Raw genomic sequence first — 13673 nt, 5'->3', positions numbered from 1 at the left:
CATTAGCAGAGGTCCCTATGCCACCCATAGCCCAGAACCCCTATGGCACCCATAGCCCAGGGTCCCTATGGCACCCATAGCACCCATAGCAGAGGTCCCTATGACACCCATAGCACAGGATCCCTATGGCACCCCTAGCACCCATAGCAGAGGCCCCTATGGCACCCCTATGGCACCCATAGCCCAGGGTCCCTATGGCACCCATAGCACCCATAGCAGAGGCCCCTATGGCACCCATAGCACAGGATCCCTATGGCACCCCTAGCACCCCTAGCAGAGGCCCCTATGGCACCCATAGCACCCATAGCCCAGGACCCCTATGGCACCCCTAGCACCCCTAGCAGAGGCCCCTATGGCACCCCTAGCACCCCTAGCAGAGGCCCCTATGGCACCCATAGCACCCATAGCCCAGGATCCCTATGGCACCCCTAGCACCCATAGCACAGGGCCCCTATGGCACCCCTAGCACCCATAGCAGAGGTCCCTATGGCACCCATAGCAGAGGCCCCTATGGCACCCATAGCACCCATAGCCCAGGATCCCTATGGCACCCCTAGCACCCATAGCACAGGGCCCCTATGGCACCCCTAGCACCCATAGCAGAGGTCCCTATGGCACCCATAGCAGAGGCCCCTATGGCACCCCTAGCACCCATAGCACAGGGCCCCTATGGCACCCCTAGCGCCCCACAGCGCCCGCTGCCCTTAGGCTGCGCTTCCTGGTGAAGCAGCTGGACTCGGGCGAGGTGAACGTGGAGGAGCTCAAGCGGAACCTGGAGTACGCGGCCTCCCTGCTCGAGGCCGTCTACATCGACGAGACCCGGTGAGGGGCTGGGGGTAAGGGGTGCCCTTGACCACCATGGAGCACCATTGAACACCGCTGAACACCATTGGGCACCATTGACTGCCATTGACCACCATTGAGCACCATTGATCGCCATTGACCACCACTGACTGCCATTGACCACCATTGAGCACCACTGACCACCATGGAGCACCATTGAGCACCGCTGAACACCATTGAGCACCATTGACCACCATTGAGCATCACTGACCACCATTGAGCACCACTGAGCACCAGTGACCGCCATTGAGCACCATTGATCGCCATTGACCACCACTGACTGCCATTGACCACCATTGAGCACCACTGACCACCATGGAGCACCATTGAACACCGTTGAACACCATTGAGGGCCATTGACCGCCACTGACCACCGTTGAACACCATTGAGCACCATTGAGCACCACTGAGCACCATTGAGCACCATTGAGCACCATTGACCACCATTGAACACCATTGACCACCATTGACCACCATTGAGCACCATTGACCACCATTGACCACCACTGACCACCATTGACCGCCATTGACCACCATTGACCACCTTTGACAGCCATTGACCACCACTGAGCACCATTGACCCCCATTGAGCACAATTGATGACCATTGACCCCTATTGACCTCCATTGACCCCCATGGACCACCATTGATCACCACTGACAACCACTGACCCCCATTGACCTCCATTGGCCACCATTGACCATCATTGACCGCCATTGAATCCCACTGACCCCATTGACCACCACTGACCACCACTGACTACCGTTGACCACTGTTGACTACCGTTGACCACCATTGACCCCCATTGACCCCCATTGATCCCTATTGACCTCCATTGACCCCCATTGACCCTCATTGACCTCCATTGACCCCCATTGACCCCACTGACCCCCACTGACCACCACTGACAACCATTGACCTCCATTGACCCCCATTGATCCCCATTGACCCCCATTGACCCCCATTGACCCCCATTGACCCCCATTGACCCCCATTGACCCCCATTGACCCCCATTGACCCCATTAACCCCCATTGACCCCCATTGACCCCCATTGTCCCCCATTGACCCCCATTGACTTTATGGCTGTGCCCCCCCCGCAGGCAGATGCTGGACACGGAGGATGAGCTGCGGGAGATGGGCTCGGATGCGGCCGTGCCCTCGGAGGTGCGGGATTGGCTGGCGGCCACCTTCACGCAGCAGGCGCGGGCCAAGGGCCGCCGGGCCGAGGAGAAGCCCAAGTTCCGGAGCATCGTGCACGCGGTGCAGGCCGGCATCTTCGTGGAGAGGTGGGGATGGGGCATGGGGGGGTGAGAGACACAGGGGGTGCTGAGCACCCCAAGAGGGGCCCTGAGCATCACAGAGGGAGCTGAGCACCCCAAGAGAGCCCCAAGCATCACAGAGGGAGCTGAGCACCCGGGGGATGGTCCCAAGGGCAAAGTTGGGTTCCTGAGTGCAAAGGCCCCGAGCACCCACCTTTGCCCCAGCACCCACTTTTCCCCCAGCACCCACTTTTCCCCCAGCACCCACCTTTGCCCCAGCACCCATCTTTGCCCCAGCACCCACTTTTCCCCCAGCACCCACGTTTGCCCCCAGCACCCATCTTTGCCCCAGCACCCACTTTTCCCCCAGCACCCATCTTTTCCCCCAGCACCCATCTTTGCCCCAGCACCCACTTTTCCCCCAGCACCCACGTTTGCCCCCAGCACCCATCTTTTCCCCCAGCACCCATCTTTGCCCCAGCACCCACCTTTGCCCCAGCACCCACTTTTCCCCCAGCACCCAGTTTTGCCCCAGCACCCATCTTTGCCCCCAGCACCCATCTTTGCCCCCAGCACCCATCTTTGCCCCCAGCACCCATCTTTGCCCCCAGCACCCACATTTGCCCCCAGCACCCACCTTTGCCCCAGCACCCACATCACCCCACCCCTTGCAGGATGCTTCGCCGGTTGTACACAGCCGTGGGGCCCACTTACTCCAGCTCCGTCCTCAACTGCCTGAAGGTACCAGGGGGTGACTGGGGGATGGGGGGGGGCACCCCGATTCCATAGGGATGGATGGGATTTTCCCATGGGAGATGGCACCCACTGCTGCTGGGCATGGGTTGGGTACCCCTGGGCAGGGCTCAGCATCCCTGTGGGCATCCCTGAGCATCCCTGGCCTTGTGCATCCCTGTGCACCCCTGTGCATCCCTGTGCATCCCTGTGCATCCCTGTGCATCCTTAGTGCATCCTGGGTGCATCCCTTCCATGGCTCAACATCTCTGTGCTTCAGTGGCCATCCCTGAGCATCCCTGCCCTTGTGCATCCCTAGTGCATCCTTAGTGCATCCCTGTGCATCCTTAGTGCATCCCTGTTCATCCCTGCTCATCCTTAGTGCATCCTGGGTGCATCCCTTCCATGGCTCAACATCTCTGTGCTTCAGTGGCCATCCCTGGGGCATCCTTGAGCATCCCTGCCCTTGTGCATCCCTAGTGCATCCCTGTGCATCCCTGTACATCCCTGGTGCATCCCTGTGCATCCCGGGTGCATCCCTGTTCATCCCTGGTGCATCCCTGTGCATCCCGGGTGCATCCCTAGTGCATCCCTGTGCATCCCTGTTCATCCCTGGTGCATCCCTGTTCATCCCTGGTGCATCCCTGTGCATCCCGGGTGCATCCCTTCCATGGCTCAGCATCCCTGCGCTTCAGTGGCCATCCTGGGGCATCCCTGAGCATCCCTGCCCTTGTGCATCCTTGTGCATCCCTGTTCATCCCTGGTGCATCCCTGTGCATCCCTTCCATGGCTCAGTATCCCTGCGCTTCAGTGGCCATCCCTGAGCATCCCTGCCCTTGTGCATCCTTGTGCATCCCTGTTCATCCTTAGCACATCCCGGGTGCATCCCTCCCACGGCTCATCATTCCCGAGCTTCCCTGTGCCTTGCTGAGCATCCCATGGGATATCCTCCCCCCGGGGTGATGCCCCTGTATCCCATTCCCCCCCTCAGAGCCTCGATGTGTGGTGCTTCGATGTCTTCACACTGAACCAGATGACGGAGGAGCACTCCCTGAGGACCATCGTCTTCGAGCTCCTCACCCGACACAACCTCAACAGCCGCTTCAAGGTGCACCCATGCCCCTTGCCCGTGCCCACCCATGGGTGCTGGCCATGGGAGGCCTTCCCATCCATGTATCCGTGCCTCAGATCCCGGCTGTCTTCCTGAACACGCTGCTGGATGCACTGGAAACGGGCTATGGGAAGTACCGGAATCCCTACCACAACCAGGTCCACGCTGCCGACGTCACCCAGACCGTCCACTGCTTCCTGGTCCGCACGGGCATGTTGGTAGGATCCCATTGGGGATCCCATGGGGGTCCTATGGGGTCCAATTGGGGGTCCCATGCTGTCCAATGGGTGCCCCGGCCATGCTGGTCCAAGCGATGCTTGTTGCCATGGAGACGGTGCCACCATGGCAACAGTGCCGGGATGATGGGGGGAGCAGGGTGGCATTGGGTGACTCCAGCACATGCACACACCAATCCTGCATGGTTCACACGTGTCCACACACGCTTGCACATGCGTGTGACATGTGACGTGTGTGTGTGTGTGTGTGTGCCCCCCACCCCAGCACTACCTGACGGAGCTCGAGGTCCTGGCCATCATCTTCGCGGCCGCCATCCATGACTACGAGCACACGGGCACCACCAACAGCTTCCACATCCAGACCAAGTGAGGGGGGCACCGGTGCCATGGGTGGCATGGGATGGGTGGCATGGCATAGCATGGAATGGGTGCCATGGCATAGCATGGGATGGGTGCCATGGCATAGCATGGGATGGGTGGCATGGCATAGCATGGGATGGGTGCCATGGCATAGCATGGGATGGGTGGCATGACATAGCATGGAATGGGTGTCATGGGTGGCATGGGTGGCATGGCATAGCATGGAATGGGTGGCATTGCATAGCACGGAATGGGTGGCGTGGCATGAGCAGGGCTGGGGACCTGCTATGGGCATGGAAAGCAGCACCTTGGGGACACCCAGGACACCCAATGTCACTGATAGGGGCAGGATACAGATGTGCTGGCACCTTGGGGGTACCCAATACCATTGATGCAGGCAGGATACAGATGTGCCAGCACCTTGGTGGTACCCAATGCCATGCATACATGTGTGCCAGCATCTTGGTGGTACCCAATGCCATGCATACATGTGTGCCCGCATCTTGGTGGTACCCAATGCCATGTATACATGTGTGCCAGCATCTTGGTGGTACCCAAGGCCATGCATACATGTGTGCCAGCACCTTAGTGGTACCCAAGGCCATGCATAGAGATGTTCCGGCACCTTGGTGGTACCCTAGGCCATGGATACAGCTGTGCCAGCACCTTGCTGGTACCCAAGGCCATCGATACAGATGTGCCAACACCTTGGTAGTACCCAAGGCCATGGATACAGCTGTGCCAACATCTTGGTGGTACCCAATGCCATGCATACAAATGTGCCAGCACCTTGGTGGTACCCAAGGCCACGGATACAGATGTGCCAGCATCTTGGTGGTACCCAATGCCATGCATACAGATGTGCCAGCACCTTGGTGGTACCCAATGCCACGGATACAGATGCTCTGCCCCCCATCCTGGGGACCCCCCCCCCTTTCCTTGGTGCTGTACCCCCAGGTCAGACTGCGCCATCCTGTACAACGACCGCTCGGTGCTGGAGAACCACCACATCAGCGCCGCCTTCCGGCTCATGCAGGACGAGGAGATGAACATCTTCGTCAACCTCACCAAGGACGAGTTCGTGTAAGGGGTCCCCCCATCTCCCAAAGCATCCCTCACCCCCCCCCCTTGGTTTTTGGGGGGGCGGATGGGGATGCGGGGGGGCTGATGCTGTTCCCCCCCCCTCTATCTCGTTGGGGTGCAGGGAGCTGCGGGCGCTGGTGATCGAGATGGTGCTGGCCACAGACATGTCCTGCCACTTCCAGCAGGTCAAGAGCATGAAGACGGCGCTGCAGCAGCTCGAGAGGTGAGGGCCAATGGGGCCCGGTGTTAGGGGGAGGTGGGGTTAAAATGGGGGGGATCAAGATTGGTTTTGGGGTTAAAAAGGGGGGATTAAGCTCAGTTTTGGGGTTTAAAACAGGGGGGATCTAGGTCAGTTTTGGGTTTAAAACCGCAGGGATCAAGCTCGGTTTTGGGTTTAAAACAGGGGGATCAAGGTAAGTTTTGGGGTTAAAAGGGGGGGATCAAGGTCAGTTTTGGGGTTTAAAAGGGGGGGATCAAAGCTCGGTTTTAAAATCGTTTTGGGGTTAAAAGGGGGGGATTAAGCTCAGTTTTGGGTATAAAATCGGGGGGATCAATCTCAGTTTTGGGGTTTAAAACTGCAGGGATCAAGCTTGGTTTTGGGTTAAAACAGGGGGATCAAGGTCAATTTTGGGGTTTAAAAGGGGGGGATCAAGGTCAGTTTTGGGGTTAAAACAGGGGGATTAAGCACAGTTTTGGGTATAAAATTGGGGGGATCAAGCTCAGTTTTGGGGTTTAAAATTGGGGGGATCAAGGTCAGTTTTGGGTATAAAAGGGGGGGATCAAGCTCATTTTGGGGTTTAAAACAGGGGGGTCAAGCTCAGTTTTGGGTTTAAAAGGAGGGGAATCAAGCTTGGTTTTGGGTTTAAAGGGGGTGATCAAGGTCAGTTTTGGGGTTAAAAGGGGGGGATGAAGGTCATTTTTGGGGTTAAAAGGGGGGGATCAAGGTCAGTTTTGGGTTAAAAGGGGGGGCTCAAGGTCAGTTTGGGGGTTAAAAGGGGGGGATGAAGGTCATTTTTGGGGTTAAAAGGGGGGGATCAAGGTCAGTTTTGGGTTAAAAGGGGGGAATCAAGGTCAGTTTTGGGGTTTAAAAGGGGGGATGATGCTCAGTTTTGGGGTTAAAAGGGGGGGATAAAGGTCATTTTTGGGGTCCCCCCCTTATCCAGGATCGACAAGTCCAAGGTGTTGTCGCTGCTGCTGCATGCAGCTGACATCAGCCACCCCACCAAGCAGTGGTCGGTGCACAGCCGCTGGACCAAGGCCCTCATGGAGGAGTTCTTCAGGCAGGTAAGGGTCCAGCCGTGAGGCTGGGTAAAAGAGGGGACGGACAGGGATGGATGGAGGGATGATGGATGGATGATGGATGGATGGATGGATAATGGATAGATGATGGATGGATGCAGGGATGGATGGATGCATGGATAATGGATGGATGATGGATGGATGATGGATGGATGGATGCATGGATGGATGGATGGATGATGGATGTTGGATGGATGGATGGATGGATGCATGGATAATGGATGGATGATGGATGGATGATGGATGGATGGATGCATGGATGGATGGATGGATGATGGATGGATGCAGGGATGGATGGATGCATGGATAATGGATGGATGATGGATGGATGATGGATATGGGATGGATAATGGATGGATGATGGATGGATGATGGATGGATGGATGGATGGATGCATGGATAATGGATGGATGATGGATGGATGGATGATGGATGGATGAATGATGAATGGATGGATGGATGATGGATGGATGGATGGATGAATGGGTGATGGATGATGGATGGACGGATGGATGGATGGGTGGATGGATGGATGATGGATGGACGATGGATGAACGGATGGATGCATGATGGATGGATGGATGATGGATGGATGCAGGGACGGATGGATGGATGGATAATGGATGGATGATGGATGGATGGATGATGGATGGATGGATGGATGATGGACGGATGGATGGATGATGGACGGATGGATGGATGGATGATGGATAGATGGATGATGGGTGGATGAATGATGAATGGATGGATGAATGATGGATGGATGGATGGATGAATGGGTGATGGATGATGGATGGACGGATGATGAATGGATGGATGGATGGATGGTGGATGGATGGATGATGGATGATGGATGGATGGATGATGAATGGATGGATGGATGGATGATGGATGGATGGATGCGGGCATCCCTTAGGGATGGGGCTCCGTTGTGTTGCCAGGGGGACAAAGAGGCCGAGCTGGGGCTCCCCTTCTCGCCGCTCTGCGACCGCACGTCCACGCTGGTGGCCCAGTCCCAGATTGGTGAGTGGGAATGGATGGGGATGGATGGAGAATGGCCCAGCCCCCATCCTGGCCCCCTATAAGGGGGGTCCCCATGGTCACCGTGTCCCTGCCCCACGCCAGGGTTCATCGACTTCATCGTGGAGCCGACCTTCTCCGTGCTGACCGATGTGGCCGAGAGGATGGTGCTGCCCACGGCCGAGGAGGGCACCAAGGGCAATGGCAACGCCGTGGGCAACCAGCAGGGCAGGTTGGTGGGGGACACCCGCGATCACCTTGATGTGCTGGTACCCAATGTCACTGCTATGGGTAGGATACAGATGTGCTGGTACCCAATGTCACTGCTATGGGTAGGATACAGATGTGCTGGTACCCAATGCCATTGATGGGGCAGGATACAGATGTGCTGGTACTCAATGCCATTGATAGGGAAGGGTACAGATGTGCTGGTACCCAGTGCCCTTGATGGGGCAGGATACGGATGTGCTGGTACTCAGTGCCATTGATGCGTGCAGGATACAGATGTGCTGGTACCCAATGCCATTGATAGGGAAGGATACAGATGTGCTGGTACTCAATGCCATTGATAGGGAAGGATACAGATGTGCTGGTACCCAATGCCATTGATGGGGCGGGATACAGATCTGCTTTCACCCAATGCCATTGATAGGGAAGGATACAGATGTGCTGGTAGCCAATGCCATTGATGGGGCAGGATACAGATGTGCTGGTACCCAATGCCATTGATATGGGCAGGATACAGATGTGCTTTCACCCAATGCCATTGATATGGGCAGGATACAGATGCACCAGCACCCTGGGGACACCGAATGGCAATGATGGGGCAGGATACAGATGTGCTGACCACCTGGGCTCCCCCAATGCCATTGATGGGGCAGGATACAGATGTGCAGGCACCCAATGCCATTGATACAGGCAGGGTAGAGATGTGCCAGCACTCTGGGGACACCCAATGCCATTGATAGGGGCAGGATACAGATGTGCAGGCCCCCTGGGGACACCCAAGGTGTCCTTTGCCTCAGTTTCCCCTTCCCTATGGGATGTCGATGGGGCCCAGCCTGGGCTCGGGGGGCTCCCACTCCATTGGGAGCAGTGGAGGCTCCGGTCCTGGTCCCATCAGTCCCTGTCCCTCAGCTCGCAGTGGCGGCAGCCGGGCCTGGATGAACACGTGGACGTGGGGGACATCAAGGCCAACCTGGCCACGTTCCGCTCCACGTGGCTCAAGTACCTGCAGGAGAACAAGCAGAAGTGGAAGGAGCGGGCAGCGAGCGGTAGGTGACAGCCACCAGGGCCACAATGGGCACCATGGCCACAATGGGCACCATGGGCATCATAGCCGCCATGACCACCATGCGAGCACCAGGCCACCATAGCCATCATAGCCACCAGGGACACCATGGACACCATGCAGTCACCAGGCCACCATGGACACCATGGCCACTATGGGCACCATGGGCATCATAGCCACCATGGACACCATGCGGGCACCAGGCCACCATGGCCACAATGGGCACCATGGGCATCATAGCCACCATGGCCACCATGAGGTCACCAGGCCACCATGGCCACAATGGGCACCATGGGCATCATAGCCACCATGGCCACCATAGCCACCATGGACACCATGAGGTCACCAGGCCACCATAGCCACCATGGACACCATGCAGTCACCAGGCCACCATGGCCACCATGGCCACCATGCGCTCATCAGGCCACCATAGCCACTATGGCCACAGTGGACACCATGGCCACAATGGTCATCATGGACACCATAGCCACAATGGTCACCATGGGTATCATAGCCACCATGGACACCATACGGTCACCAGGCCACCATAGCCACTATGTCCACCATGGCCATCATGGTCACAATGGTCATCAAGGCCACCATGGCCACAATGGACGCTGTGGCCACAATGGTCACAATGGCCACCATGGTCATCATAGTCAACATAGCCACCACGGACACCATGTGGTCACCAGACCACCATGGCCACCACGGTCACCATTGCCACTATGCCACCACAGCCACCATGAAACCATTGCCACCATAGCCACAATGGTCACCATAACCACCAGCACAGCCCATGGTGGGAACCCCCCAATCTATGGGGTCAGGAGCCCCCCCCATCCCCACCTCCCTCCGCAGGCATCACGGACCAGTCATCCATTGATGAGCTCTCCCCCAGTGAGGAGCAACCGGGGCCCGACCAGCACCGGCACAACGGGGACGTGGATTAATGCGAGGTGGGAACACTGGGAATACCGGGAACAGCGGGAGAAGGGGAAGGGGTGTGTGTGTGTGTGTGTGACAGCATCACTGTGACCCCGTACCCATCCCCACACCAGGTCCTCATCCAGCCAAGTCTCACCCAATGTCTTTGACACCATCGAGCCCAGCCCCATCCACAGGGACGGAGCCGCACGGGGACGCACAAGGATCGGTGCCGGGAGCATTCCCTCTATGGGGACCCCCGGAGCATCCCCCCCCCATTACCAGGAGCCTGTTTAGAGCCGGTCCCCCGGTGCCTGTCACTGCCACAGCGAACCCAAGGGGTTCGGGCCACAATGATGGCGTTTTAATAGAGCTTCTCCTTGCCCCAGCACTGGGGACCACATGGGGGTACCCATGGCACCGCTGCCCTGCTGGGGACACCCGGTGATGGGCGTCCCCGTTGCCCCCTCCCCTCTCAAGGGGGTCCCCATGGCTCCTGCCCTATGGGATACGGGGCAGGGAGGTGGTGATGGGGATGCAGCAGGAGATGGGAATGGGGTGGAGGTGGCAGCGCCAGCCCCTGGTTCTGGTGTTGTGTCCCCCCCATCCCAACCAATGTCCCCCCAGGGTCCCCCAGCTCCAGGGTGGTTCCAGTATCACTGGCTCCTTGGTATCCCCCTTCCTTGCTTCCTCCTGCCCTGCTCTGCCTCCAGCATCCTCCTGCATTCCATGGGCATGGAGCATCCTCCTGCATCCCATGGGCATGGAGCATCCTCCTGCATCCCATGGGCATGGAGCATCCTCCAGCATCCCATGGGCATGGAGCATCCTCCTGCATCCCATGGGCCTGGAGCATCCTCCTGCATCCCATGGGCATGGAGCATCCTCCTGCATCCCATGGGCATGGAGCATCCTCCTGCATCCCATGGGCCTGGAGCATCCTCCAGCATCCAGCTGTGGTGTGCTTTGAGCATCCCAGCTCCTGGCATTCCGTGAGCATCCTCCAGCATCCCAGTGTTCCTTGAGCATCCTCCAGCAATCCCGGCTCTGGTGTGCTCAAGCATCTTCCAGCTCCGGCATCCTCCTGCTCTGGCATCCGGGCTCCAGCATCCAGCATCCTGGTCCTGGTGTGCTTTGAGCATCCTCCAGCATCCCAGCTCCAGCGTGCTCCAGCATCTTCCAGCTCTGGCATCCCAGCTCCCAGTGTCCCTCCAGCATCCTGTGCCATCCTGGTCCCAGTGTGCATCCGACAGCTCCCAGCATCCCGGCTCTGGTGTGCCTGGACCATCCTCTGGCACCCGGCTCTGGTGCACTCGAGCATCCTCCAGCTCCAGCATCCTCCCACCCTGGCATCCTTGTGCATCCCTTGAGCATCCTCCGCATCCCAGTGTGCTCTGAGCATCCTTTGGCATCCCGGTGTGCTCCGAGCATCCTTTGGCATCCCGGTGTGCTCCGAGCATCCTTTGGCATCCCAGTGTGCTCCGAGCATCCTTTGGCATCCCGGTGTGCTCTGAGCATCCTTTGGCATCCCAGTGTGCTCCGAGCATCCTTTGGCATCCCGGTGTGCTCCGAGCATCCTTTGGCATCCCGGTGTGCTCCGAGCATCCTTTGGCATCCCGGTGTGCTCTGAGCATCCTTTGGCATCCCAGTGTGCTCCGAGCATCCTTTGGCATCCCGGTGTGCTCCGAGCATCCTTTGGCATCCGGGTGTGCTCCGAGCATCCTTTGGCATCCGGGTGTGCTCTGAGCATCCTTTGGCATCCCGGTGTGCTCCGAGCATCCTTTGGCATCCCGGTGTGCTCCGAGCATCCTTTGGCATCCCAGTGTGCTCCGAGCATCCTTTGGCATCCCAGTGTGCTCCGAGCATCCTTTGGCATCCCGGTGTGCTCCGAGCATCCTTTGGCATCCCGGTGTGCTCCGAGCATCCTTTGGCATCCCGGTGTGCTCCGAGCATCCTTTGGCATCCGGTGTGCTCCGAGCATCCTTTGGCATCCCGGTGTGCTCCGAGCATCCTTTGGCATCCCGGTGTGCTCCGAGCATCCTTTGGCATCCCAGTGTGCTCCGAGCATCCTTTGGCATCCCGGTGTGCTCCGAGCATCCTTTGGCATCCCGGTGTGCTCCGAGCATCCTTTGGCATCCCGGTGTGCTCCGAGCATCCTTTGGCATCCCGGTGTGCTCCGAGCATCCTTTGGCATCCGCATGGTGTGCTCCAGCATCCTTTGGCATCCCGGTGTGCTCCGAGCATCCTTTGGCATCCCGGTGTGCTCCGAGCATCCTTTGGCATCCCAGTGTGCTCCGAGCATCCCTCGTCCCGGTGTGTCCGGCATCCTTTGGCATCCCGGTGTGCTCCGAGCATCCTTTGGCATCCCGGTGTGCTCCGAGCATCCTTTGGCATCCCGGTGTGCTCCGAGCATCCTTTGGCATCCGGGTGTGCTCCGAGCATCCTTTGGCATCCCAGTGTGCTCCGAGCATCCTTTGGCATCCCGGTGTGCTCCGAGCATCCTTTGGCATCCCGGTGTGCTCCGAGCATCCTTTGGCATCCTGTTGTGCTCCGAGCATCCTTTGGCATCCCGGGGTGCTCCGAGCATCCTCTGGCATCCCGGTGTGCTCCGAGCATCCTTTGGCATCCCGGTGTGCTCCGAGCATCCTTTGGCATCCTGGTGTGCTCTGAGCATCCTTTGGCATCCTGGTGTGCTCTGAGCATCCTTTGGCATCCCGGTGTGCTCTGAGCATCCTTTGGCATCCTGGTGTGCTCCGAGCATCCTTTGGCATCCGGGTGTGCTCCGAGCATCCTTTGGCATCCCAGTGTGCTCCGAGCATCCTTTGGCTCCGGCATCCCCCCAGCTCCCATCTCCACCTCCCTTCCCATTGGTGCCCATCACCCATGGGGGGGGGGGTCCCCCTCCGTGTGTGTCCTTTCCCCCCCCCCCGCACACGCATGTGAGACCGCGCCGCAGCAGCACCGCTATCGAGCAATGAATAAACCAATAAACCACCACCACCAGCCTGGACCCCAGCGCCTCCTCCCTCCTTGGGAGCACTGGGATGGGGAACACTGGGATGGGGAACACCGGGATTGGGAACACTGGGATGGGGAACACTGGGATTGGGAACACTGGGATGGGGAACACTGGGATTGGGAACACCGGGATTGGGAACACCGGGATGGGGAACACTGGGATGGGGAACACCGGGATTGGGAACACCGGGATTGGGAACACCGGGATGGGGAACACCGGGATTGGGAACACTGGGATTGGGAACACTGGGATTGGGAACACTGGGATTGGGAGCACTGGGATTGGGAACACCGGGATTGGGAACACTGGGATTGGGAACACCGGGATTGGGAACACCGGGATTGGGAACACTGGGATGGGGAACACTGGGATTGGGAACACTGGGATTGGGAACATTGGGATGGGGACAAGGGGGTCCCATGGCTGCTGCCCACCCCCTCCCCCAAAAATGGGGTCCGAGCCCCCCAAGCGCAAAGGCAAAGATGAGGCCA

The 13673-nt window shown here is 58.4% G+C and overlaps 1 protein-coding gene across 1 annotated transcript; it reads left to right on the top strand.

The window, feature by feature from the left end:
• Nucleotides 1-682: 682 nt before the first annotated feature.
• Nucleotides 683-10224, top strand: PDE1B (phosphodiesterase 1B; the record flags this gene model as incomplete). The annotated part of the gene is made up of 13 exons (XM_061342634.1): nt 683-822; nt 1946-2131; nt 2779-2845; nt 3828-3944; nt 4025-4165; nt 4449-4549; nt 5501-5626; nt 5748-5849; nt 6790-6910; nt 7867-7948; nt 8051-8177; nt 9083-9219; nt 10098-10224. Coding segments are annotated over 13 exons (1539 nt in total), but the record flags the coding sequence as incomplete, so codon positions are not given.
• Nucleotides 10225-13673: the final 3449 nt, after the last annotated feature.

This window comes from Neopsephotus bourkii, unplaced genomic scaffold (assembly GCF_033783945.1).
Source record: "Neopsephotus bourkii isolate Nb327-2 ecotype Australia unplaced genomic scaffold, CSIRO-AGI_Nbou_v1 NB_1809, whole genome shotgun sequence".
In the NCBI taxonomy this organism is placed as follows: domain Eukaryota; kingdom Metazoa; phylum Chordata; class Aves; order Psittaciformes; family Psittacidae; genus Neopsephotus; species Neopsephotus bourkii.
Note: the sequence above shows the minus strand (reverse complement) of the source record. Positions and strands in the feature narration are given on the sequence as shown.